The sequence below is a fragment of the Dermochelys coriacea genome, chromosome 7 (assembly GCF_009764565.3).
Source record: "Dermochelys coriacea isolate rDerCor1 chromosome 7, rDerCor1.pri.v4, whole genome shotgun sequence".
Classification (NCBI taxonomy): Eukaryota; Metazoa; Chordata; order Testudines; family Dermochelyidae; genus Dermochelys; species Dermochelys coriacea.
The window spans coordinates 84,904,408-84,928,440 of record NC_050074.1 but is presented as its reverse complement, the minus strand read 5'-3'; the positions used below and the strand labels follow the sequence as shown (position 1 = coordinate 84,928,440).

Below are 24,033 nucleotides of genomic sequence, written 5' to 3'. Positions count from 1 at the left end.
GCAGCAGCCCCTGGTAACCTCCAGTCCCTGGCACATCTTCTCCGCACTGGCTGCGGGAAGAAAGGGTAGCCCCCGGCCTGCTGTGCTAGGTGAGGAGCCCTTGTGCAGCGAGAACCCTGGGGCGCTGCATGAAGCAGCACTGGGGCTGGGTGCACGGGAAAAGTGACGCCAACCCACCATGCCTTCAAAGGAAAGCCAGGCGGAGGAGCTGTGAGGCTCTGCCCTGTGTTGGGGCGAAGGGGGGAGCCCCGCAGGGCTGCCTGGGTGTCGTCGGACCAACTCTGCCCCAGCAGGGGGCGCTGCGGCCGCCTCCCCGGGTGCGCGGGCGGGCGGGGCCATGTTCTCTGAGCGATAAGGCCGCGGCGGCCGGGCGGCAGGGCCATTTTCGGGCCGGCAGCGCAGGCGCGGCTCCCAATCTCAGCCTGGACCGCGCGCCCCGCCCGGCTGAGCTGAGCGTGGGGCGGGCCCGGGGAGGAGGCGAATCCCGTCCCGAGGGGTCCCTGCGCGGAGCAGCGGCGAAGATGGTGAGCACCGGCCCTTTCCCCCTGGTAGCTGGCGGCGTGAGCCGGCCCGGGGCCCGCGCCCAGCTGGGCTTTAGAGGCGGTTTCAGGGGCAGCCCCGGCCCGGTGGGTCATAAGTGTCCGTGTGTCCCTGGCGGCGGTGTGAGCAGCGCCCCCGGGGGAGGGGAAGCTGGTAACGGCCGCGGGGTCAGCCTGGCGTCTCGCCTTGCCTTGCTCGGGCACGCGAAGAGGTTGTGCAGTGAGCTTGTGGCAGCCGAGCTCGTGCCCAGCCCTGGAAGTTGTACTAGTGGAGTGGAAATCTGGCTTTCGTGAAATCGGTGCGCGTTTCTGTGTCCGTGCACGCTCTTACGTTGCTCTAAAACCGGATGTGGTGTGTAGCTTGCACCTGAACTAAACTGGGCTTAAGCCCACAGGCCTGTCAGCCCGTGAAGTTCCATGAGTATAAATTCACAACTCTGGTTAAACCAGTGCCACTTCGTGTGTACTTGTGGCCTTAGAAGAGTAAAACAGGCTCCTCTTTATCGATATTGGGCAAAGGCAGTCCTGTCCTGCTGCTGCAGAGCGATTGCACGTTCGGATGAGGATTTACAAACCGCCCTTCTTGTATAGTTCGCACAAGGCACCGGTAACCTGTGGATCTCTTTTTCACGGACAATATTGTGACGGCCAAGACTATAACGGGGTTCAAAAAAGAACTAGGTAAATACATGGACGATAGGTCCATACGTGGCTATTAGCCAGGATGGGCTGGGATGGTGTCCCTAGCCTCTGTTTGCCAGAAGTGGGGAATGGGCCATGGGATGGATCACTTGATGATTACCTCTTCTGTTCATTCCTTCTGGGGAACCTGTCATTGGTCACTGTCAGATGACAGGATACTGGGCTACGTGGACCTTTGGTCTGACCCAGTATGGCTATTCTTATGTTCTTAGATCCAGAAATGGGAAGTTATTGAAACTTCTGGGGCTTGTTAAATGGGTGAATAATTAAGTCATACTTTGTGAAACTACTGCCTCCAAAGCACTTCTAGTGGTGGGTGAGGTCAGTAAGGCAAGAGCACCTATCAGAGAGACTACATCCTGTGTTCAAATTATTTGGGCTGGGACTCCTGCCATCTTCCTCTCTCTCCAAGGGATTTGCTTCCACAGTGTTTCCCCCTTAAGTGTGTTTGCTTGTCTAGACAATTAACGCCCAGGAAAACCGATCTTTTTCATCCATTGTTCCCCTTCTGTCCCTCACAACAATATATATCAGTGAAACTGACTCTTTAAAGATTGGTTCCTCTTTATTTCACACAACCTCCACTTTCTTCATATTAAGTGTTGTGGGATAGTAAGCTGTCATTTGTCCATGTCATGCGTTGCTCATTTCTATGGCTTGTTATGTGTGTTGTGAACTTAATTATTTAAAAGGTGTAATTTTGTAATGTTCCCTTTATTGTAGGCTCTATCAATCTGACTGCTCTCTTGGGGCTGTGCTCTGCTGCTATAAAAGTGAACTTTTCTTATAGCAACAAACAAAAGGAGTTTTGTGTGGTGGCCTAGGGAGGATCAGATAAGAGGATGATATCCAGAGGAGATTACAAGCAGGGCTAGAGTTTGGGGATTGGGGCTGAAGAACAAGCAAGCAGGCTGTTTTATAAACCTGATTGCCAGGAATTGTGTCCTAAAACTCAAAATTCAGTCTTTCCAAAGACAGCTATTACTTCTGGATTGTTACTATGTTGTAGTTCAACTTCTTTTCGCATACTCTCTTATGACTCTGATCTCCTTTTCTGTATCTAAGGTAAATTATAGTGACTGGCAGACTTGTTTGACGTTATGAGTGGGATGGCTGGTTTTACCTCCCCTCAGTTGCTGGGCAGCATCCTTAAATGCAAGTTTTACAATATTCTGGGAAGAGTTTAGTACAGTGATTCCCTTGGGTAGACTGGGGATGGGGAACTATATGCAGAAAGAAAAGAGCTCAGATGTATGTGTGCAAAGGCACTTGCTATACAAACTCCTTACCTTTTAGAGAAGGTTTAAGGATTGCGGAAAAGGGGAAGTCTGAGAGATGGTGTGGGATTTTCAATCACTTAAATGATTTAGGAGTATATGTCATTTAGGAGTGTTTGAAAATCCAATGAACTGTCAAAAATGCATTGCATGTAACTGTTCCCTCAGTGCTAGTGTTCTGATTGTACTGTACGTATACCAGAGTATTTTGCAATAGCAGTGTCCTGGGTATGCATTTAAATACAAGATGCATGACCAAACATCATCTTAAACCAGGTTACCGTGCTCTTATTTTTTAGCCACGGGCCCTTTCAAAGTCAAATATAGAGTATTACAGAAGGTGGAACAAAAGATCTTATAGTGGCTGATATGGTCCTACTTATTCTCTTCTCTCTCCCTCTCCTCCTCTTGTGATCTGATGGTCTGATCTGCATAGGAGGGGAGCGTGACTTGTGGTTTCTGTTTACTGTTAGAATTTCAGTGAAGTAATGTCTGGTATTGCCTATATATACATTTTATAGGATATGAGCAAAACCACATTATATTGAGGAAACTTTGCAATAGCCAGGGCTGACCTAGAAGTCTGGCATGTGCAAGAGATCACTTGACAGAAACAGAACCTATTTTTTTTTTTTTCTTTTGCCAAAAGTCATGGAGCAAGTAACTTCACCGGTTAGGCTGCGTTTGAATCAGGATCTCTTGAAAAATTGCTAGGTGTAGCGTATTACTTGCAAATTGGCATACATGTCTGACTCTCTTCAAACTTGCAATACGTGGACTCTCTTCCGCAGAATTTGCATTCTAACAGCAGAACAGCATTTAACTATCATGCTAATTTTTTTTTTTATTTTTTTGAATTACATAAACACTTCACATCTAGACTGGCCTGGTGTTCTAGATGCCATACTGCATGATCGAAGTCTATTTTGATCTTCGTCCCTTTCTCTAAGACTGCATTGAGAGTACCTTATCTTAACTTGCTCTTGAAAAGGCGGGACAGAAAAGACAGTAAGGAGTTCTGTGGCCTGCATTGTGCAGAAGGTCAGACTAGATGATCAGAATGGTCCCTTCTGATCTTAGTATCTATGAGCTCATTCTTAATACCCATGAGCAGATAATAAAAGTGGAGGAGGAGCAAACAGAGATGTTGAAGTCCATAATCATGCTACAGCAGAGGTGGGCAAACTACAGCCTGCAGGCCACATGCAGCCTGTGGGACCGTCCTGTCTATCCCGTCAGCTCCCCGCCAGGGAGACTAACCCCCAGCTCCTCCTCTGCTGTCTCCCTTCCCCTGGAGCTACGCCACCACGAGGGCAGCACTCTGGGCGGCGGGGCTGCGCGCTCCTGCAGGGCTGCGTGTCTGGCTCCGGCCGGGGGCCGTGGTGGCCAGACATGCTGCTCTGAGCGGCATGGTAAGGGGGCTGGGGTTGGATAAGGGGCAGTGGGTCCCGGGGGGCAGTCAGGGGATGGGAGCAGGGGGTGGTTGGATGGGGCAGAGGCTCTGAGGAGGGCGGTCAGGGGACTGGGGTGGGGAGGGTTGGATAAGCATGTAAGTACTGGGGGCCTGTCGGAGGGCAGGGGTATGAATAGGGGGTCAGGGGATGGGGAATGGGGGGGAGTTAGATAGGTGTGAGGTCCTGGCGGGCCTGTCAGGGGGCGGGAGTGTGGATGGGGGTCAGGGAGCAGGGGGGTTGGATAGACCTGGGAGTCCCAGGAGGCCTGTTGGAGGCAGGGGTGTGGATAGGGGACAGGAAGTAGGGGATGGAGTCCTGTGGGGCAGTTAGAGGTGGGGGGTTAGGGGATAAGGAGTAGGGGGGTTGGATGGATTGGGGGTTCTGAGTGGGGCAGATGGGGGCAGGAAGTGGGAGGGGTGGATAGGGGGCGGAGGCCAGACTGTTTGGGGAGGCACAGCCTTTCCTACCTGGTCCTCCATACAGTTTTGCAACCCCAATATGGCCCTCGGGCCAAAAAGTTTGCCCACTCCGTGCTACAGTCAGAACGGATGCATACTCGCTGCTGCCCCCCTGCATGCGATAGAAAATTGTTTTGCATTTCCTCCCCAAGCTCCTCCCACACATTCCTTGCAACTTTCCAGAACTTCTTGATATCCCGTTCACTCCACCCCTTCAGGCAGCTTCCAAGATGATAGTTGGACTTGTGCATCGCTATGGGAGCCTCCAGTGCCCTGCACTGGTACCTCTCTTCCCACCAAGGTTTTTGTGTGTTAACTGGTGTTTAATAAAAACACGCTCTCTGAAAGATGACCAGTCTTTATTTGTGTACTACACATATGATTGCTGCTGGTAGTAAAACATGCATGCAGTTTAATCATTTTCTGATTACAAATCCCACTCAGGAATCATCACAAGTTTTAGGCAAAATTAAGATAAGTGAAATTAATGAAGCATGGCAGATTTGTCACATTACTGGTGCTCATTATCGAAATGTTGCCTCAAAGCCTCCCTGATTCGAATTGGGGGGCCCCCCCGTTGCACCTCTCTAATGGCCATGGTATAGGCTGCTCAAAATCAGCAGTCAGGGGACCTGCCTCAGCGCTCCACTCCTGGGGAAAATTTTCACCCTTAGCCTCAAAAGATTATGGAGCAAGCAGCAGGCTACTATGACCATGGCAATGTTTTCCTCATTTAGATCTAACCTGCCATAAAGGCAGTGCCAGTGCGCTTTTAATCTGCCAATCGCACATTCCATGGTCATTCTGCACCCACTCAGCCTATTGTTGAAGCGCTCCTTGCTGCTGTCCAGGTTTCCTTTGTAAGGCTTCATGAGCTATGGGAGTAAAGGGTACGGTGGGTCTCCCAAGATCACTATGGACATTTCAACATCCCTCACTAGATTCTTCTGATCCGGAAAGAAAGTCCATACCTATAATTTTCTGTACCGGTCAGTGTTCCTGAAAAATGTGTGTGTCATGCACCTTCCCGGACCAGCCTAGTGAAATGCCCCGGTGGATCAACAAGCACATACAATACCATGGAGAAGTACCCTTTCTATTGATGTACTCGGTCTCAAGATGGTTCAGAGCCAGAACTGAAATGTGCGTTCCATCTATCGCCCCGCTGCAGTTAGGGAATCTCATTTCTGCAAAGTCATCCACTATTTTGCTCACATTGCTGAGAGTCATGGTCCTTTGTAGCAGAATGTGATTAATGGCCTTGCATGCTTGCGTTAATGCAGCCCCAACAATCGATTTCCCAACTTCAAACTGATTTGCGACTGACGGGTAGCAATCTGGAGTCGCAAGCTTCCAAGCTGCAATCGCCACGTGCTTCTCCACCTAGACGGCTGCTTTCATTTTGGTGTCCTTGCACCACAGGGCTGGGGTGAGCTCTGCACACAGTTCCAGGGAGGTGGCTTTCCTCATCTGAAATTTCTGTAGCCATTGTTCATCATCCCAGACCCGCATAATAATGCGATCCCACCATCCTATGCTTGTTTCCCGAGCCCAAAAGTGATGGTCCACCATGTGCAGGGGCTCTATGAACGCCAAAAGTAATCTGGTGTTTCTTTCCATGGCACTCAGTAATCAGGCAACTCTGATTCCTGTTCATATTGGGAGCTCATGATATACTGCATGACCATGTGCGATGTGTTAACACTTACCATAACAGTAGAGAGCATTGCGGGATCCATTCTTTCACACAGAGATGGCAGGTGCACAGTAAATGGGCCGTTGAAAAATGCTGCGAATAGCAGTTGGAAATCTATGGAATGCTGGGACAGAAAATAATGCTTCATGAGTTATTGAGCCCGCACCCATGATGTGCTGCGGTTCACTCCGCCTTCCCACAAGTCCTAACTGCAGAAGATGGCGAGTAGCACAGTGGGATAGCTACCTACAGAGCACTGCTCTCACTGCCGATGCTAGAGCACCAACTGTGGATGTGCTCCGCCCACAGACGAGGCATAGCGTGAACATGCATTAACAATGTAATTATGGCACTTTTTGCTTGACATAAATTTTGTTGACAACTCTGTGTAGACAAGGCCTTGGTTATTTCAGCCATTACAGGGTGAAAGCAGTGATTCTCACAAGATTATTTTGTTCCTTAGAAAAATCTTTTTTTAAATTGTTGAAGTGCTGAAGAACCTAATGAAACCAGCATAGACATCTCCCTTTTCCTCTTACTGCAGATCCTGTTTTGGAAGTAAGACTAATTTAGGAAACTTAATTTAAAAACTTATACAACATAATCTCTCTGAATTCTTATCTGTGTTTCTCCATCTCTTCGTAAATAGCATACTCAAACTATTTTAATTCTTTCCCCTTCTCCTAAGAGAGTAAAGAAACACTTTTTTTTTTAAATTTTTTTATTAAATTTGCCAGTTCTTTGTTCTAGGGTATTTAATTCCCTGGCTGTTCTTTCTATAGACTAAATGCTCTTTTGGTCTTTCTATCAAATGGGCTCTTTCAAAGAACTATGAGCAATACATTTATGCTTTCTTCAGTTTTCTAATGAAGTCTGTGGAGTGGGGAAACTGAAATTGAGGCTTCTCAAAATTGGGTGGTTTTTTGAGAACAGCATATGGCCTGGCCTGTTGGCAGCTGGCATGAGTTTTTTGTAGTGTCTTGGTTTTTTTTTTTTTTTTTTTGTAAAAGAGCAATGAAATTCTTATTTCATAAAATGTGCATGGAAATATAACTTGGAAGTTTTGAATTTTGAGACTGTGTCCCTTCAAGCTGGCCAAGAATGATCCACGTATGCAAAATGTCAGTAAGGGCATATGACCTGCAATGAGGTATATTGCAAAACCTCTTGTTGTTATGACAGTATCAGTATTTAGAAGGTTTCTGTGTTTTGATTGTCACAGAGAAGGTGGATCCCTAATGTGTAATAGTTTCATTCAATTAGCGATTATACTAATGGTTTTGCATAAACTGTACAGTATTACCTCAGAGTTATGAATACCAGAGTTACAAACTGACCAGTCAACCACACACCTCGTTTGGAACCGGAAGTACACAATCCGGCAGTAGCAGAGACCAGCCCCCCCCCCCCCCCAGCAAATACAATTCTTTGTTAAAGGTAAACTACTGAAAAAATAAAGGGGAAGCAGCATTTTTCTGCATAGTACAGTTTCAAAGTTGTATTACATCAACATTCAGCTGTAAATTTTTGGAAGAACAACCATAATGTTTTGTTCAGAGTTGCAAACAACCTCCATTCCTGAGGTGTTCGTAACTTTGAGGTTTTACTGTATTGGTTAACTGTGCCAGGCCCTGTCCTAGAATTCATCAAAAAAGCACAAGTATCATGTTCTAGTCTGCTTTACAATTGTCTACTACTAGATTTCAGTATCTAATGCTGCTGATACCTTTGCATGGTGTTGCATAAAGGGTAAAGAGTTTATGTTCTAGAGAGCCATGAGAAAGTACATTATGATCCACAACACACACAGTGCAAATCAAATTAGTCAATGGATTTCTGCAGATAAGTCATAGAAAACAAAACTGAACACACTGTTGGTCTGTATCCGGAGAGTTTTCAGGTTTCTGCTCTTCTGTGAACTGGGAGAATGGGTTCACTTTGGGAATCTAGAGGTAGCCCTTAAATCAATCAAGAGAGTTGGCGAAAGCTCTTACCAATATGAGGCTACCTAGAAACCCATCAATGTCTTCTTAAGAGACTTGGGGTAAAATTTCAGAACTGCCTAAGTGATTTTGGCTTCTATGTCACTTTTTCAAAAGTGAATTAGGAGCTTTAAAAAATGTTACTGAGTCTGAGAGAGGATGTGCCACCTACAAAATCATTGCCTATCGACATGAAACTGGGGCTTGTCTCGACTACTGTGGTAAGTAGACATTCACTATACAACTCCAGCTATGTAAATAATGTAGCCGGAGTTGACGTACCTTAGGTTGAGTTACCACAAGGTCTACACGAGAAACTCTCTCGTCGACTTGCCTTACTCTTCTCGTTGGGGATAGAGTACAGGGGTCGACTGGAGAGCGACCTGCTATCAACTTGGCAGGTCTTCACTAGACCCGCTAAATTGACTGCCAGTGGATCGATCTCCGAGTGTGGATCCTGGTTGCAGTGTAGACCTGCCCTGAGTCCCATTTTCAGAAGCAACTTGGGCTCTATCCCTTATGTGCTCTTGAAAACTTTACCTCTGAGAAATGTGTGTTTTTGTAAATGCAGTTTGTTTTAACAAATTGGCATACACAGCAATTTGCCTACAATTCAGAGTAAATGCTTTTGCTTTGCAATTGGAGTATAATTCTTGTTTATCTACGGTGGTCAGTAACTAGTCTCTTGTCAGCTTTCTAGTGGGGACAACTGTAAGGTTTCTGGGGTTTGACTTTTTAATCAAAATCTTTGGTTTGCTTGTGATATCTTAGCCTTTACTTATCTTTGTCTTGCTCTTGAGTTCCCTTGGGCACTTCATATAATTACATGTTCTTTAGGACTTGCTTAAAGGGGGCCCCTGTCTTGCTTTTAATGGTTTTGTTTTTTCTTTGTAAGGCAGAACTTAGAATTCTTCTGTTTTATTCTTAGTTACTACTCTGTTTATTTTGCCTCAATATATTTTTGTGCTTGACCTATAATAGGCCTTTGCATAGCCAGTCATCCTGATTTGCTGGGGCGGTTGGTACTTATGTGTGTTCTTTCAGTTTCTGTACCTTTTAGTCTAGCATAGAATTTATCTGGCAGAGAAGTTTTTTCTTTCTAAATGATCGCTTTTTATATTCATTTCAGTGTAGTAGTTTCTGGAATAAATGTAATGTTCATGTAACTGAATAAGTGTCGGTTATAAAGTCTAAGGCCAGAAGAGACCAGCAGATGACCTAGGCTGACCTCCTGTATATCGCAGGCCACCAATACCACCCAGCACTCACACGCTAAACCAGGGGTGTGCAAACGTTTTGGCCCGAGGGCCACATCTGGGTATAGAAATTGTATGGTGGGCCATGAATGCTCACGAAATTAGGGATTGGGGTGCGGGGGAAGGGTGAGAGCTCCGGTTGGGCAAGCTGGGGATGAGGGATTTGGGGGGCAGGAGGGTGCTCCAGCTGGGACCTGGGAGATCAGGGCAGGGGTAGGGGGTTGGTGTGGGGGCTCGGGTGCAGGCTTCAGGTGGCACTTACCTCAAGCAGCTCCCGGAAGCAGCGGTATGTTACCCTTCTGGCTCCTATGTGGAGGCACGGCACTGGCGAGACGGCTGTGCACCCTGCCCCATCTGCAGGTGCTGCCTCTGCAGCTCCCATTGGCCATGGTTCCCAGCCAATGGGAGCTGCGGGGGGCAGCATGCAGAACCCCCTGGCTGCCCCTACACATAGGAGCTGGAGCAGGGACATGCCACTGCTTCTGGAAGCCATGCAGAAAGCCCCCAACCCCACTGCCTGGCAGGAGCTTGAGGGCCAGATTAAAAGTTCTGACGGGCTGGACACTGCCCGCGGGCTGCAGATTGTCCACCCCTGTGCTGAACCCAACAATCAAGACCAAGGTATTACAGCCCACAGGACTGTTCGACTATAGACTATTATGTACCACAGTCAGAGAACACGAGTGACTGAGGAGCACCACTCGTTTCCCTGCCATTGTGGGATATAGACAGATAATTCTGGCAAGTGACCAGCACCAGCATGCTGCAGAGGAAGGCGAAATATTTCCCAAGGTCACTGTCAGTTTGACCTGGGGGAAAATTCCTTCTAATTTCCAGACTGAATATATTCATGGCCAGTTTATATCCATTTGTTCTTGTGCCAGCATTCTCCATTAATGTAAATGGGTCTTGATCCTCCCTGGTATTTACCCCCAATGTATTTATAAAGAGCAATCCTATCCCCCCCCCCCGCCTTCTTTTTGCAAGACTAAACAAGCCAAGCTCTTCCAGCCTCCTCCATTCTCCTGATCATTCTAGCATGTTCTCTGCATCTGTTGGTTTAAATTCATGTTTCTTGTACACAGCATTCCAACTGAGATCTTACCAGTGCCTTGTATAATGGCATTAATACGTCTCTATCTTTATTGGAAATGCCATGCCTGACACATCCAAGGATCGCATTTTCCTTTTTCCCAGCTGCATCATGTTAGTGGCTCATAGTAACCCTGATCGACCCCCACAACCAGGTCTCTCTCCTCCTCTGTTGCTTCCAATTGATTAGCCCCAACCTTGTAGCAAAGATTCTTATTAGATCCAAAGTGCATGTTCTTGCAGTTTGTACTATTGAATTTCATCCCACGTCTGTCACCCCTAGTCTTCAAGGTCATCGACCTCTTCCTGTATGACATTCTAATCTCTTTTTGTATTGATGACGCCTCCCAGCTTAGGATAATCAGCAAACTTTACTAGCGCGCACCTACTTTTTGTACCAAAGTCACTAATAAAAATATTGAATAAGATTGGTCCCAAGACACATCCTTGAGGAACTCCACTGGTAACCTCCCTCCAGACTGATAATTCTCCTTTCAGCACAACCTGTTGTCTTCTCCCCTTACACATCTTGTACTGATCCCCATCTTCTCTAATTTAACTATTAACTTCCCATGTGGCACCATGTCAAATGCTTTTCTGAAGTTCAAGGATATTAATCTATTGCATTTTTGTTATCTTAAAAAATCAGTTATTTTCTCAAAGAAAGAAATCAGGTTAGTCTGGCCTGATCTACCTTTGGCAACCCATGTTGCATTGCATCCACCTTTACCATTTACTTCTGTGAATTTAATTATTCTTAAATATAGGCACAATGTTAGCTATTCTCCAGTCATATGGCACACTGTTCAGAGTTAGGTGGCACGCAAGCATGAAGTGTTCATGCGTTTCCTATCAGAGTTGCTTCATTCCTGGGGAGCTGGGGCCTGACACTCCAGTTTTACCTATAGCGTGTAGTCCCAGAATTAGAATAATATTACTTCCCTGGTATACTGTACTGGCAAAGTATTCCTACTATGGATGCTGCTTCTATCTTTTGCCAGCATAGCTTATTCCAGGCCTCCCCAGGGCAAAATAAGCCATACTGGCAAAACTGCAGTTTTGCTGGTATAAGCTGTGGCTAAACTCTACGGGCTTTTGCTGGCACAGCTGGTCAGTTGCAAATCACACCCCTGACCAACACAGATGTGCTGACAAAAACTTGTAATGCAGACATGGGCTTATTTTTTAGCTCTAAATAGAGGTAACCTAGCTAGTAGGGTTAATATCTAGGCCAGTATATCTTTTAAATTCTTACTCCGAGTAGTCACATCAGATGCAATGTCTGTCCAAATATCAAGGTTTGTTACAGTGAGAAAATAAGAGGAACATGATCAACTTAAATCTTAATACTTAAACATAAGAAATGTCTGATCAGATAATATCTAAGCTTGAAAAATAAGTGTATATCATTTAGCCACAGTTTATGAAATAACTACACTGTCTTCAACCTTGATCCAGCTGTTTGCTGCTACACCCATTAGCAGCAGCAGATGTGTAAATGAGGCTTTCCTACTTGAAAACTATACTCAGAGCATTTAAATTGGAGTTTACAAGTTGACAGGTGAGTAGCATTTTCATGCCTGTCAAGTGTGAAGAATACATCATAGTTCAAAACAGGCTAGTTTGTAAACAGAGTTTAAACTTTTTAAACTGTCATGACCAAAGCTATTTATTTATTTTCTGCACTTGCTGTCTTTTTAATTTAACCCTGAGGAGCTCAGTGACACTGAAACTGAAAAATAATATCACACCAATCAAATAAAGTAAGCACAAAGTCCTAGGTATTACACAAGGTGTAATCAAGTTAGGGCGTAATGTTCAACAAACACTGCTTCATACAACATTCATTAGATAAAAATGAATGCAAGCTAAGTAAGTCGGTGTTAGCCATAATGTCTATTGAAACATCAGAAAATAGTATTCAATTCCTGTTTTTCAATGTTTTGAAGAAATATTATTCAATATTTTGAGGAGATTGTAGGAATTATAAATGGGTGCTAAAGTGAGATGATGTAAGTATTCTTTGTATGCCAAGCCAGAAAATGTGCTTCCTGAATGCTGAAATTGTCATTCTAACTGTATCTCCTTGTGCTGTCATGTACTTGGAGATGCGGGTATCTGTAAAATATACAATTTGGACTGTAGAAATGGTTCTAAACATACCCTTAATGATGTAATGAGCACAGGATTTCTCTTGGTACTTAAAATAACCCTATACTTCCTTAAAAAGCTAGTCTTAGTCCTCAAACAATTTTATGTGATCCTACTGGGGGAATCCTGTTTCCTTAAGAGACCTTATTTTTAGCTCTTCCTATAAGTGAATTTAACGTTAGTAAATGCTGTCATTTTGATACCCATGGAGACCTAGATTCTAGTTGTTCACTGTGGCAGCGCAGAGCAAGGTTCTCCACATTATCACTTGTGCAGTCTGTTAATCTGGTGCGCAGGGACCTACTGAAGTTTTAAACTTAATTGCCAGGAAAATACTTTTCTGGCACAACAATGATGTCCAGTCTGGTTAGCTTTGGCTCAGATGTATGATTTTCTTTTGATGGATTTTTACTGTGCTATCTGAGTGTAATTCCTTTTGAGGTGGAAGATGGTAACAGCTGTTGTTGTTAATATGTTTGTGATGGCATGACTGCTACATTTGGAACCAACCCAACCAACTAAAGGACTTAAAAAGTAGGATCATCAGGATCTTCCCAATCTTTATTGATAAAAGTGCTTCAATTGCGCAGGCTTTTGAATGCATTTACATTGGAAAAAAATGTGAATATAGCAAGTACTAATGATGTAAATAATTGAATGTTTTATCAAATATTTGGATCATTCTTTCTGGAGGCAGGGAATAAATGATGTCATGGTGAATTTCTCCTTTAGGGGACTGTTTTCAGTCAATTAGAAACATAAGAACTTATCCGTGTGCTCACGAGTTGTGTGTGACTTGGAGTTTTTAAGGCATAAAATCATCACAGAAGTTGACTGACTGACACCGTCAAATATAAGGCCTCTTGTGTTGCTCCCACAATGCGCACATCCTGTTAGAACAGGTTTTTGTTTTTTTTCCTACAAGGTTCTGTAGTTATATAAAGATTGATTTAAATTCTGTCCAGGCCACTGAACTTACCCAGCCTGGAGAGAGGGTGATGGAGGAGGAGAAGAGAAGAGGATCGGTTGACTTCTGTAAAGCTAGAAATGTATTCCCTTTAAGCACAGGTGGTCAGTAGCTCCAGTGTTGCTGCAGGAAGAAGCAGCAAGAAAATAAATGCAACCTGTCTGTGAACAAGATTACAAGGGAGGGGATTGTTATCTCTTGTATTCAGGCAGAGGACTGTGGTTTGCAGGATTTAATCAGTGCATCTCTGTGCCAATGTCCTGAAAATAGCAAATGGTACAGTTGTATCTGAACTTTGACCCTCGGTAAAAGTAGAACTTGACTTATTGCTAAGGATACAGTTTAATCATGGAGGTCATGGCAGTCATGGATTCCATGACTTTACCAGACCTTTGTGACTTCTTTGGCTGTCAGCAACTGGACTTGGGACTGGAGCTGTGCACCTCCTTTCCTCGCTGGGGTTGGGGCCGTGGGTGCCTGTGCGTGCTCTCCCACTCCCCCTGTGGCTGAGGCTGCTGAGCGAGGGCTGTGCCCCCACCCCATGGCAGTGGGACTCCAGATGTCATTCCTCCTCCTCCCCCCCGGGTTATTTTTAGTAAAGTCAAAGACAGGTATGAGGCGCCTGTGAATTTTTGTCTATTGCCTGCGACCTGTCTGACTTTTTTACTAAAAATAACAATGACCCATTCTGTCTTTTATGCAGTAACTAAGGTTAAGATTGTAAGACACACAGAATCATTATCCAGGACCTGTGCAAACCTGCCTCCTTGCATGCTCTGCTCAGAGGAAAGTGAGGAGAAATGTGTGGGACTCGCCGAGTGTTGCAGAGTGCAAAGAGTTAAATGGGCTGTGTGGATCAAGCTATTTAGCTAGCTTTGCTGTTAGGAAAATGGTGTAGAACTATGTTAAAGTTGAAAACAGCATTGCTACACCGACTTACAAACCATCTAGTGCCAATTGGAATGAATTGGTGTGGACTCTTTAATACCGTTTGGTCTTATCTTATTAAACTCTAGTGATGCATTCTAATTTGTAGATTACTTTTGGGCAGGGAAGCCCGATATATTATCAGTTGATATGTTAAAAATGCTCAACACTTTACCATCCAAGAAGCTCAGAATTAATGAATAATGCTTGAATTACTTCATATCCAGTCCCTCCTCATCCTGGTCTACACCTGCCTCGTTGAGGTGGAGTATAGGCATCAATTTTAAAAGCCCTTTGGGGTTGTCAGGATGGGAAATGTAGTGTAGACAAGCACATTATAAATTTGATCCAATATGGGGAATGTCAATCTAACGACATAGTGTAGACCAGCCCTCACTCTGGTGGTACAAAGTTGCAGTGTGTATACTGACATAATTAGGTTGACGTAAGGCAGCTTGTGTCGACCTGTGTAGTGTAGATAGCGTGACCAGATGTCCTGATTTTATAGGGACAGTCCCAATGTTCAGGACTCTTTCTTATATAGGCACCTATTGCCCCCCACCTTCTGTCTCAATTTTTCACACTTTCTATCTGGTCACCCTAAGTGTAGACCAGGCCTTAAATAGAGAACTCTAATCCTTCTCACTTCCTGAAACTCTAAAGCAGGAGTTGGCAACCTTTAATTTAAAATTAATTTAAATTAAAATGCAGATCTTATCAGTTTAGTGCAGTGGTTCTTAACCTGGGGTGCATGCACCCCCCTGGGGCGTGAGATGCCCATTCTGGGGGTGCAAGACATGTGAGATTTTCTTAGAAGGTAAATCATCGAAAACACAACTTAAGCACAGACCATAAGTACAACTACTTTGTTGCATCAGACCTATGTTTTTATTAACATTGTATATTACAGTAATAGTTAAATGTATAAACAACGTTTTTAAGTTTTCAAGCTAATTTTAGTGTAATTTTTTGATAAGGGGTGAGAACATATTTGAGAACTCCAGACCATCAGTGGGCTAAGTGGGGCCAGGTGTAGTGTATTAAATTGCTCCCCATAGGAATGTGGTACTTCTGGTGTACTACTTATGGCTGCCAGTTCTGGTGCTCTGAGCGGCATGGTAAGGGAATGAGGAACAGGGGAGGGTTGGATAGGCATGGGAGTCTCAGGGGGCCTCTCAGGAGTCAGGGGTGTGGATAGGGGTTGGGGCAGTCAGGGAGCAGGGGGGCTTGGATTGGGGGTGGGGTCCCGGGGGGCAGTCAGGAGACAAGGAGTGGGGAGTTGAATGGGTGGGGGGCTCTGAGGAAGGCAGTCAGAGGGCGGAGAGGGTGGTCAGGGGACAAGGAGTGGGGGGGGGGTTGGATGGGTCAGGGTTTATGAGGCGAGCAGATGGGGGCAGGCTGTTCGGGGAGGCACAGCCTTCCCTACCTGGGTATAATGTATTAAATTTCTCCCTGTAGGAATGTGCTACTTACGGTGTACTACTTACGGCTGCCAGTCCTGGTGCTCTGCAAGTAGCAGATTCCTACAGGGAGAAATTTAATACACCAGCGGTGGGCTGAGCGGCTCAGCCCACTGCCAGTCTGGGCTTCCATCTGCCGGCTCCTGCCAGCTGCGGTTCTGGCTGCCGGCCCTGCTCAGCCGGCAGCCAGCCCGGGGTTCTGTTCACCGCAGGCTGAGCGGGGGTGGTGGCCGGGACCCTGGCTGGCGGCAGCGTGCCGGTAAAAATCAGCTCGTGTGCCGCCTTTGGCATGCGTGCCACAGGTTGCCGACCCCTGCTCTAAAGTACTGCAGAATGTGGTAATTTCAATGGGAGTAGATAGATATTTGGTGCTTTTGAAAATTAGGCCACTTAATGTTGGTGCCTAAATATGGGATTAGGAATCTAATTCTAGGCACCTGTTTTGAAAATCTTGATCTAAGTGTGAGGTGAATTTGCCACCAGAAATTTTCTCCCTTCGCAGGCTTAACTGCTCAGTTTACTTTAGTGACTATAGATGAGAGCCTAGAGAACCAGAAGTTTCCACAAAGAGCTTTATGTAATTACTGGCTCCAGTCTGCCCTTTATCTTAAAATGTTTTGCCCTCTGAGAAAATAAGGCTGCAGATTGTGGAAAAACAAGGCTTGATGTCAGGCAAGCTAGCGTAATTGGAGAACATTCTGTTTAGATTCCACTCAGTACAATTTGATATTACTGTATTGACTTAGTGAGTATCGTTGGTTCTAAGACCTCGCTTAGTTTCTGGTGGTACTCCAGTATTCTCTTTGCTAAGAGTTTTTAAAATGGTCATCAAGAAACTAGTGCACTAGCAGCTCCTCCTCTTAATGGTGTTCCAGACTTGTGCAACTTTCATGCACCAGCTACTGGACAATAAGCTGAAAGCATCAGTGTTTGGTTCTGTTCTGTTAAAATCCCTGAAGGGGAGTGGATGTTCAAATTTCCAAGAAGGCAGTACAAGCAAAGTAAAAATTAAGGATTTGTGCCTTTACACTGTTAGTTGCACTGAAGATGAGATTAAAGGACACCTTGATTTAGCTCTAAGTGAAGTAACAAACTTTATGGGAACTTAGTCACATTTCACACTATCCATGTTCTAAGAGGCCAATGGTAGTGCTTCTAGCCTTTATCACTAACGATTTAAGCTGCCATCCTTGTTTCCCTGCAGGGACGCTTGGTATGTCTGTGGGTTGTTCTTTATCAAGCAAATAGATGTTAATTCCACTTCTTGTAGCTAAATGCAGCTCATCTGAAGCAAATATAAACCATTCAACAAAACATTCTCTCCAGCTCACACTGGAAAGTACATGTGCATCCACACATTCCATCAAGCAGCTATGGTGGATTCTTTTGTTGGGATGGTATGGTTTTGTCTGAGTTGATTAAACATTACAATACCAAATGGATTAGAATGGAAACCTGTGCAGCGTAAAGTATGGTAAAGGTACGTTAACATTGCTTGCAGGGAATCCTATCTTCCTTCAATGGGAGTCTCGCAACTAGAGCAGGATGGAAAATGGTTTCCTTTTCTGTTCTCTCTATTGGAATGAAAGAGACCTTTCCTAATAATAATAATAAAAAATAGAGAGTTAGAGCACCGCCCTACTCACTGCATTGTAGCCAATAGCCTGGCACCAAACTGAAGACTTGAATCTGCATATCCCAGGCGAGCACCCTAACCATGATGCTATTGACTATTTAGGAGTGAGTGGGTATCTTTCATTTTAATTGCTATTGGGCCCAATAGTAAGATTTGCAGGTAATAATATATTAGAAAAAGATATTTTAGAAATACACACCCATAGGCAGAATCTTGAAGTCCTTGGGAAGTGTTCAAACAGAACTTTATGATTTGCAGGTCAGAACTGCTCAGAGTGTGCGCCAAAAATGATTGTCTCAATTTATTTTTTGAAAGGCCTAACAAACTACATATTCTAGGACTTGCTCCTCCTATGTTAATCAGGAACACAATTCATGACCACTGTCTGCTTGTCCTGCTTGTGGGAAGTATATAGTAATATTGCCAACCCCAAATGTTTTAAAATCATGAGATTATATAAAAATAATTTAGTGTTTTTTATTTACCTTCTTTTTGAGCCTTAAGGTGCACTGGGGTCATATTCTGAAGCTTTTGCAAGAGCCTCAAGGGCTAGAAACTTACTACTTTAAGAATGAAGGCTGAAATAATCATGTAACCCCTTGATTCCAGGAGCTGGGGCTTTAAGGAAAACAATTATCAAGAGACTCATGATGAAATTCTGACAGTTGACAACACTGTAAATACTGAATAACTTCCTTTTTAGTAGGAGCTCTACCTACCTGGGAGGCAGTTCAATGCCTATTTTAGTAATAACTCTTCTTCAATGTCCTTATTCGTAGTGATTTGAAAAGGTGTGGGGCGGGGTTACCTTCTGTAATATGTGTTGTTTTTGTTTTTTCCCCAGGACACCTTTGTTCCCTATAAGGAAATCATCCTCATGTATTTAGAAAAAGCAAGGAGCTTTGTGAATGAACAGTGTGCTGGGATTGAACCCTGGCAGCTGATTGGCTCGACATTTGCTTCTACTCTGGTGGTGGTGTGGCTGCACAGTATCCTCTTCCAACCAGAGAGTGAGTACCTTTCAGCATGTCTCTCTGGAGTTGAGTTTCCTAACGTGCTTGGGGGGGGGGGGCACGGTTATTTCTCATGTAAATATTTTCTGTTTATACATTTGTGACTGGGATCCCAGTGCGGTCCCGCTGAGGTCACTCAATTAGGGTGAACTGCAAAGAATGGGGCAGACAATCCCAAAACTGGTGGATATTTCAATACTTAGATTTACCAAGCCAGCACAAAACAGCTTCTTTATTACCTCACTGGTTGTCCAGAAACTAGCACAGTTCCTTTAAAGTGACTCAGCCTTAGGCCTCCATCTAGGCCCAAGTAAAATATAATGAAGATTTTCAGAAAATTTTATTTCATCATATAAAAGAAAAGTTCTACCAATCCCAAAGGGTCAGACACGTTACCTCCCAGGTTAATGAATATTCCAGATCTTACCCAAATACATGCTTACAGCCAATTATTATTTTAATAAATTTTAATTTAGTTAAAGGGAAGGAGAGAGAGAGTATGGTTAAAAGATCAATATACATACAGACATGAGTTCAATTCTTGAGGTTCAGATACATAGCAGAGATGGTGAGCTTTGTAGTTGCAAAGAGTTCTTTTAGAATTTAGTCCATAAGTTATACAGGCAGTCCTCGGACTTACGACACAATTGGTTCCTGAAAATTGCGTTGCAAGTCAAAATGTCATAACTCGGAATCACAATGCACTCCATTGCGGGACTGAGCATCGTAAAGTCAAAACCAATTGTCCTAAATCGAATCAAGGTGTCAATTCAGAAACGTGGTAAGTGCTGTTTATCGTAAGTTGAACCTCAAGTCGAGGACTGCCTGCTGTCCAATATTATATTCAGGGTGTTTCCAGCTGAACTGGGACCTCAATCTTGAAAATCAAACTTCCTCCGATGAAGCTTAAGCAGATTGGAGATAAAAAGGATTGGGACCCAAGGATCTCTTATACAATTTCAGGCTTTCTTTGACAGAGTTGGAATCCTTCGGGGAACAATAGGGCCTCATTTCCTGAGCATTGTTGTTAATTATTCACACAGATGAACATAAGGCAATGGCTGGTTTCTCCACCATTCACAGATGATTTGCTATGCATTACAAAGAGATGAATACAGTGATACCCATGTTTACAATTAATTTAAATGCTAGGATGTTCTTTTGATCTCTGAAGTATCAGAATATGGCATAGACAGGGACTGTTGATTACACTGTTGACCACTACTCATATTTATGTAAATACACTAAAACACAAACATTATCTCCCCATATGTCTTTAAGGGTTGAATTTAAGTTCTTCATCCTGCAGGATGTTTAACCCTTTCTGGCCATGCATCACAATATTATAAACAGGCTTCTGACGTAACCCGGAATGTACTAGTAAAATCTCTGGTTATTGTATTAAGGTCAAGACATGGCGACGTTTCAAGAGCTAAACCATTCCATATTAGGGAGTTGTGGAAGACAGTCTAGAGTGTGCCTGTGTGATGCAGAAAAGTTGCCCTGCTCCTCCCCTCCCACTGGACTTTTGGTTAAACACTCATTTGCTGGTCATTCCTGTGGATCAAAAGTCAGAAACGGTCACCTTTTGAGTTCTGTGCTCTGGTAAGGTTCACGATGGGGAATCGTGACACAAGAGCAAAACATCAGGAGTGAAGGATTGTCCGGAACACATCTTGGGCTGAAGAAGGGGGCTTCCTTTTCTTTCCGTTTAATCATACACATTTACTGTCTGAGAGTCGGTTATTTAAGGTACATACCCACATGTTTTCATCTGTTCTGAGCCTTTTTCCTTGTTTGAAGTGTAAAAAATTAAATTGGATCTCTTGGTCTATTGCTGTGCATTCTTCTTTATTGTGGCAAGGTGGTACTAAAGATCACTGGACCTATCCGAGAGAGGAGGCTGTAGTTCCTTGTGAGTCCCATAGGAGTATGTAGTAATTTCCAGTGGCTGTTAGGAGTAACAGCGTATTAATTTGATGTTTAATTTTTGTCTTTCCCACAGTTTCCCAGGGGAGGGAAAAGTACATTTGAATAGCTAAAAACACTCTTTTTAGCAAGAATAAACAGAAGATTTCTTGGCTCTGAGTTTTAAGCTCACACAGTACTAGTACCTGAGTCTTTTTATTTTTAATAGTTTTTTAAATACTAGAATAGTATTGGGAAATCTTTGATTAAACATCTTGAATTTTATGTAAGTATATAGTAAAAATTTGAAGAAACTTGCATACCTAGGAAAAAACAACAAACAAAAAGCAGATTATCAACAACGTGTGTAATACAAATTCTTTCCAAAATCTAAGCTATTCAGTATTTACTGCAGAACATTAGTGCTAAAGTTAGCTGAGTTTGTATTCTCCTGTTGGTGTCTCAAGATGAAAGAAAAGAAGCAAAGCAAAGAAGTCATACTAGTATCAAAGATAAAGATTGTGAAGTCTTTAGAGTGAGATTTTAAGACCGTTTCAGATGTTTCTTCATGAAAGTGTTATCTGTAGCTGCCAATGTTTACTTAAAAGTGTGTATAAAGTACAGTGTCTTTAATTCCTCTGATCTGATCTAACCTTACATCACTTTTCTGTGGTGAAAGGATCCATGGCATCCCTCTGCTGGATTAAATCCTGATAGCTGTCAAGAGACTGTCTTCCAAAAATGGTATTGAGCATAGCTAACCCTATCATTGTTTCTCCAGCAAAGGTCAGAAGCAGAATCTGGATTTCAGTGAGATTTCTACATAACCCAGATGGAAAATTGGATGTGTGGCACAAATTGGGTGACTTTGTCCACACCAAAAAGGAGACAGTAGTTTAGCCAGAACACATGTCCAGTATTCTCCTGGTACCTGGCCTCTTGCTCTGACCATTTGACAACACAATCTCTGCTTTTTATTGCAGAGTGCAATCACTGGCTAGTAATATTCTGCATATGAGATTGGAAAAATGCTTTCAATAAGCATCTACTTCTTTCTCTATGAATAGTGGTCATCCTCATAGAAGTGAGGTCCCCCCCAGTAGTTAGAACTCTACAGACAGGTGATGCAGGCCGGTGCTATTCATGTTTCTTCTCCTCCTGTCTCACCTAAAACATGCTGGACACCTGAGGTGAAATTATGACTCCACTGAAGTAAAGAGAGAAACTCCCATTGATTTTAATAGAGCCAGAATTTCACCTCTGGTATTCCTCTTGCAGCTTTCCTATCCAGAATGCCAAATAATGCGAGAATATATGTATATGGTGAGTTGGACAAACACCTACTAATGATTAAACAAGGCTCTTAAATCACCTTTGCATGTAATCTGAGTCAGATTTGAATTTCCTTCTCCAGTGTATTACATCTCTGCACCTTAATCCCTTCTTCATTGTTTCATTTAGCCAAGAATTCCTGCCATATATCAGCAATACTAAACTCTAGGGTGTTTTTTTTGGGTTTATTAGCTCAGAGCCGGTTGCTCAATTTTCGTTTTTTGTTTCTTGTTTATCTCAGGTTTAACATCACGAAGTAAAAAATGGTTCTTTAAAACTCTAAGAAAACTGCCTTTTCTTGGCGCCATAGTAAGTATCTGACAAGCTTTCCTTAACATTCAGCCAGCTCTGACTTTGTCCTATTTGTATTGCAATAACGCCCAGGAGACCTTTATGCGAGGCGCTGGACAAACATGAAGTCCCTGCCTCAAAGAGCTTACAGTCCAGGTAATCTTTCTGTTGCAGTATTGGCTTCAGAAAAGCGAGATGATGCTATTTTCATTACCAGTAATACCAAGTGGCTCAGTTTTCCCAACTCCTTTCTGTATATTATCATGGATTCATAGATACTAAAGGTCAGAAGGGACCATTATGATCATCTAGTTTGACCTCCTGCACAAGGCAGGCCACAGAATCTCACCCACCCACTCCTGTGAAAAACTTCTCACCTATGTCTGAGTTATTGAAGTCCTCAAATTGTGGTTTAAAGACTTCAAGGAGCAGAGAATCCTCCAGCAAGTGACCCATGCTACAGAGGAAGGCAAAAAACCTCCAGGGCCTCTTCCAATCTGCCCTGGGGGAAAATTCCTTCCAACTCCAAATATGGCAATTAGCTAAACTCTGAGCATATGGGCAAGATTCACCAGCCAGATACCTAGGAGAAAATTCTCTGTAGTAACTCAGATCCTACCCCATCTAACATCCCATCACAGGCCATTAGGCCTATTTTACCATGAATATTTAAAGATCAGTTAATCACCAAAATCATGTTGTTCCATCATACCATCTCCTCCATAAACTTATTGAGTTTAGTCTTAAAGCCAGATAGGTCTTTCGCCCCCACTGCTTCCCTTGGAAGGCTATTCCAAAACTTGACTCCTCTGGTGGTTAGAAACTTTTGTCTAATTTCAAGTCTAAACTTCCCAATGACCAGTTTACATCCATTTGTTCTTGTGTCCACATTGGTACTGAGCTTAAATATTTCCTCTCCTTCTCCAATATTTATCCCTCTGATATATTTATAGAGAGCAATCATATCTCCCCTCAACCTTCTTTTAGTTAGGCTAAACAAGCCAAGCTCCTTGAGTCTCCTTTCATAAGACAAGTTTTCCATTCCTTGGATCATCCTAGTAACCCTTCTCTGTACCTGTTCCAGTTTGAATTCATCCTTAAACATGGGAGACCAGACTTTCTGAAAATAGCCTTAGCTGGTGGATGAAGGCTACAGAGTTTACTGCCTAACTTACCTTTCTGTTTGTGTCATCAATATGTAGTTAACTGAATGTGGTAACTGAACCTTGTGTTATGCAAGAGGAAGAGGTTATTCTCATCGTCTTTGATTGGTTTAGAAAGCCTATCTGTGTTAGGAATGGCTTGGACTCTACTCTTAAGAGAGCAGAAGTTATGTAATCATTACAACAAGAAATACAATGGAGTTTTTTTTTATTGAAACCTATTTACTACAAGATTCAGCAATTGTCATGAATTCTTAGCATCAAGAAAGGTATAACTTATTTTAAAATGCATTTAGTAAATGACAATACTGTATTTGGTGGCGTACAAGGTACAGTTCCTGCCCTGAGGAAATCAGTCACAATAGAAAGACTAAATAAAATGAAAGGATTCAGGGGCCAGGTTTGTCTTTTGATGTAACAGATGTATGGTTTAGCACCGTGGTTTTCAACTTTTTTTTTCATTTGCAGACCCCCTACAACTTTTTTTGAATGGAGGTGCAGACCCCTTTGGAAATCTTAAACGTAGTCTGCGAACCCCCAGGGGACTGGGGACCACAGGTTGAAAGCCACTGGCTTAGCATGATAAAGAATGCTTTCTCTCCCAGATCTTCTCTTGGCATTATTACTGATGCATGGAACTATTTTTAAAGCTTTTATCCAGCTCTTATAAGCTACAAGTATTTCCCTTTTTAAAGGGGTTGATGTGCTTATGCTGAAGTTCTGACCAAC

At 43.5% G+C, this 24,033-nt stretch overlaps 1 protein-coding gene across 1 annotated transcript in view; it reads left to right on the top strand.

Moving 5' to 3' along the window:
* Positions 1-237: 237 nt before the first annotated feature.
* The window catches only part of SGPL1 (sphingosine-1-phosphate lyase 1), a 50,692-nt gene continuing 26,896 nt past the window's right edge, over positions 238-24,033 (top strand). The window contains exons 1-3 of the mRNA XM_038411108.2: positions 238-524; positions 18,442-18,607; positions 22,092-22,159. Of these exons, the coding sequence (XP_038267036.1) occupies positions 522-524; positions 18,442-18,607; positions 22,092-22,159 (237 nt within the window). The 5' untranslated portion in view covers positions 238-521. The remainder of the gene's footprint in view (positions 525-18,441; positions 18,608-22,091; positions 22,160-24,033) is intronic.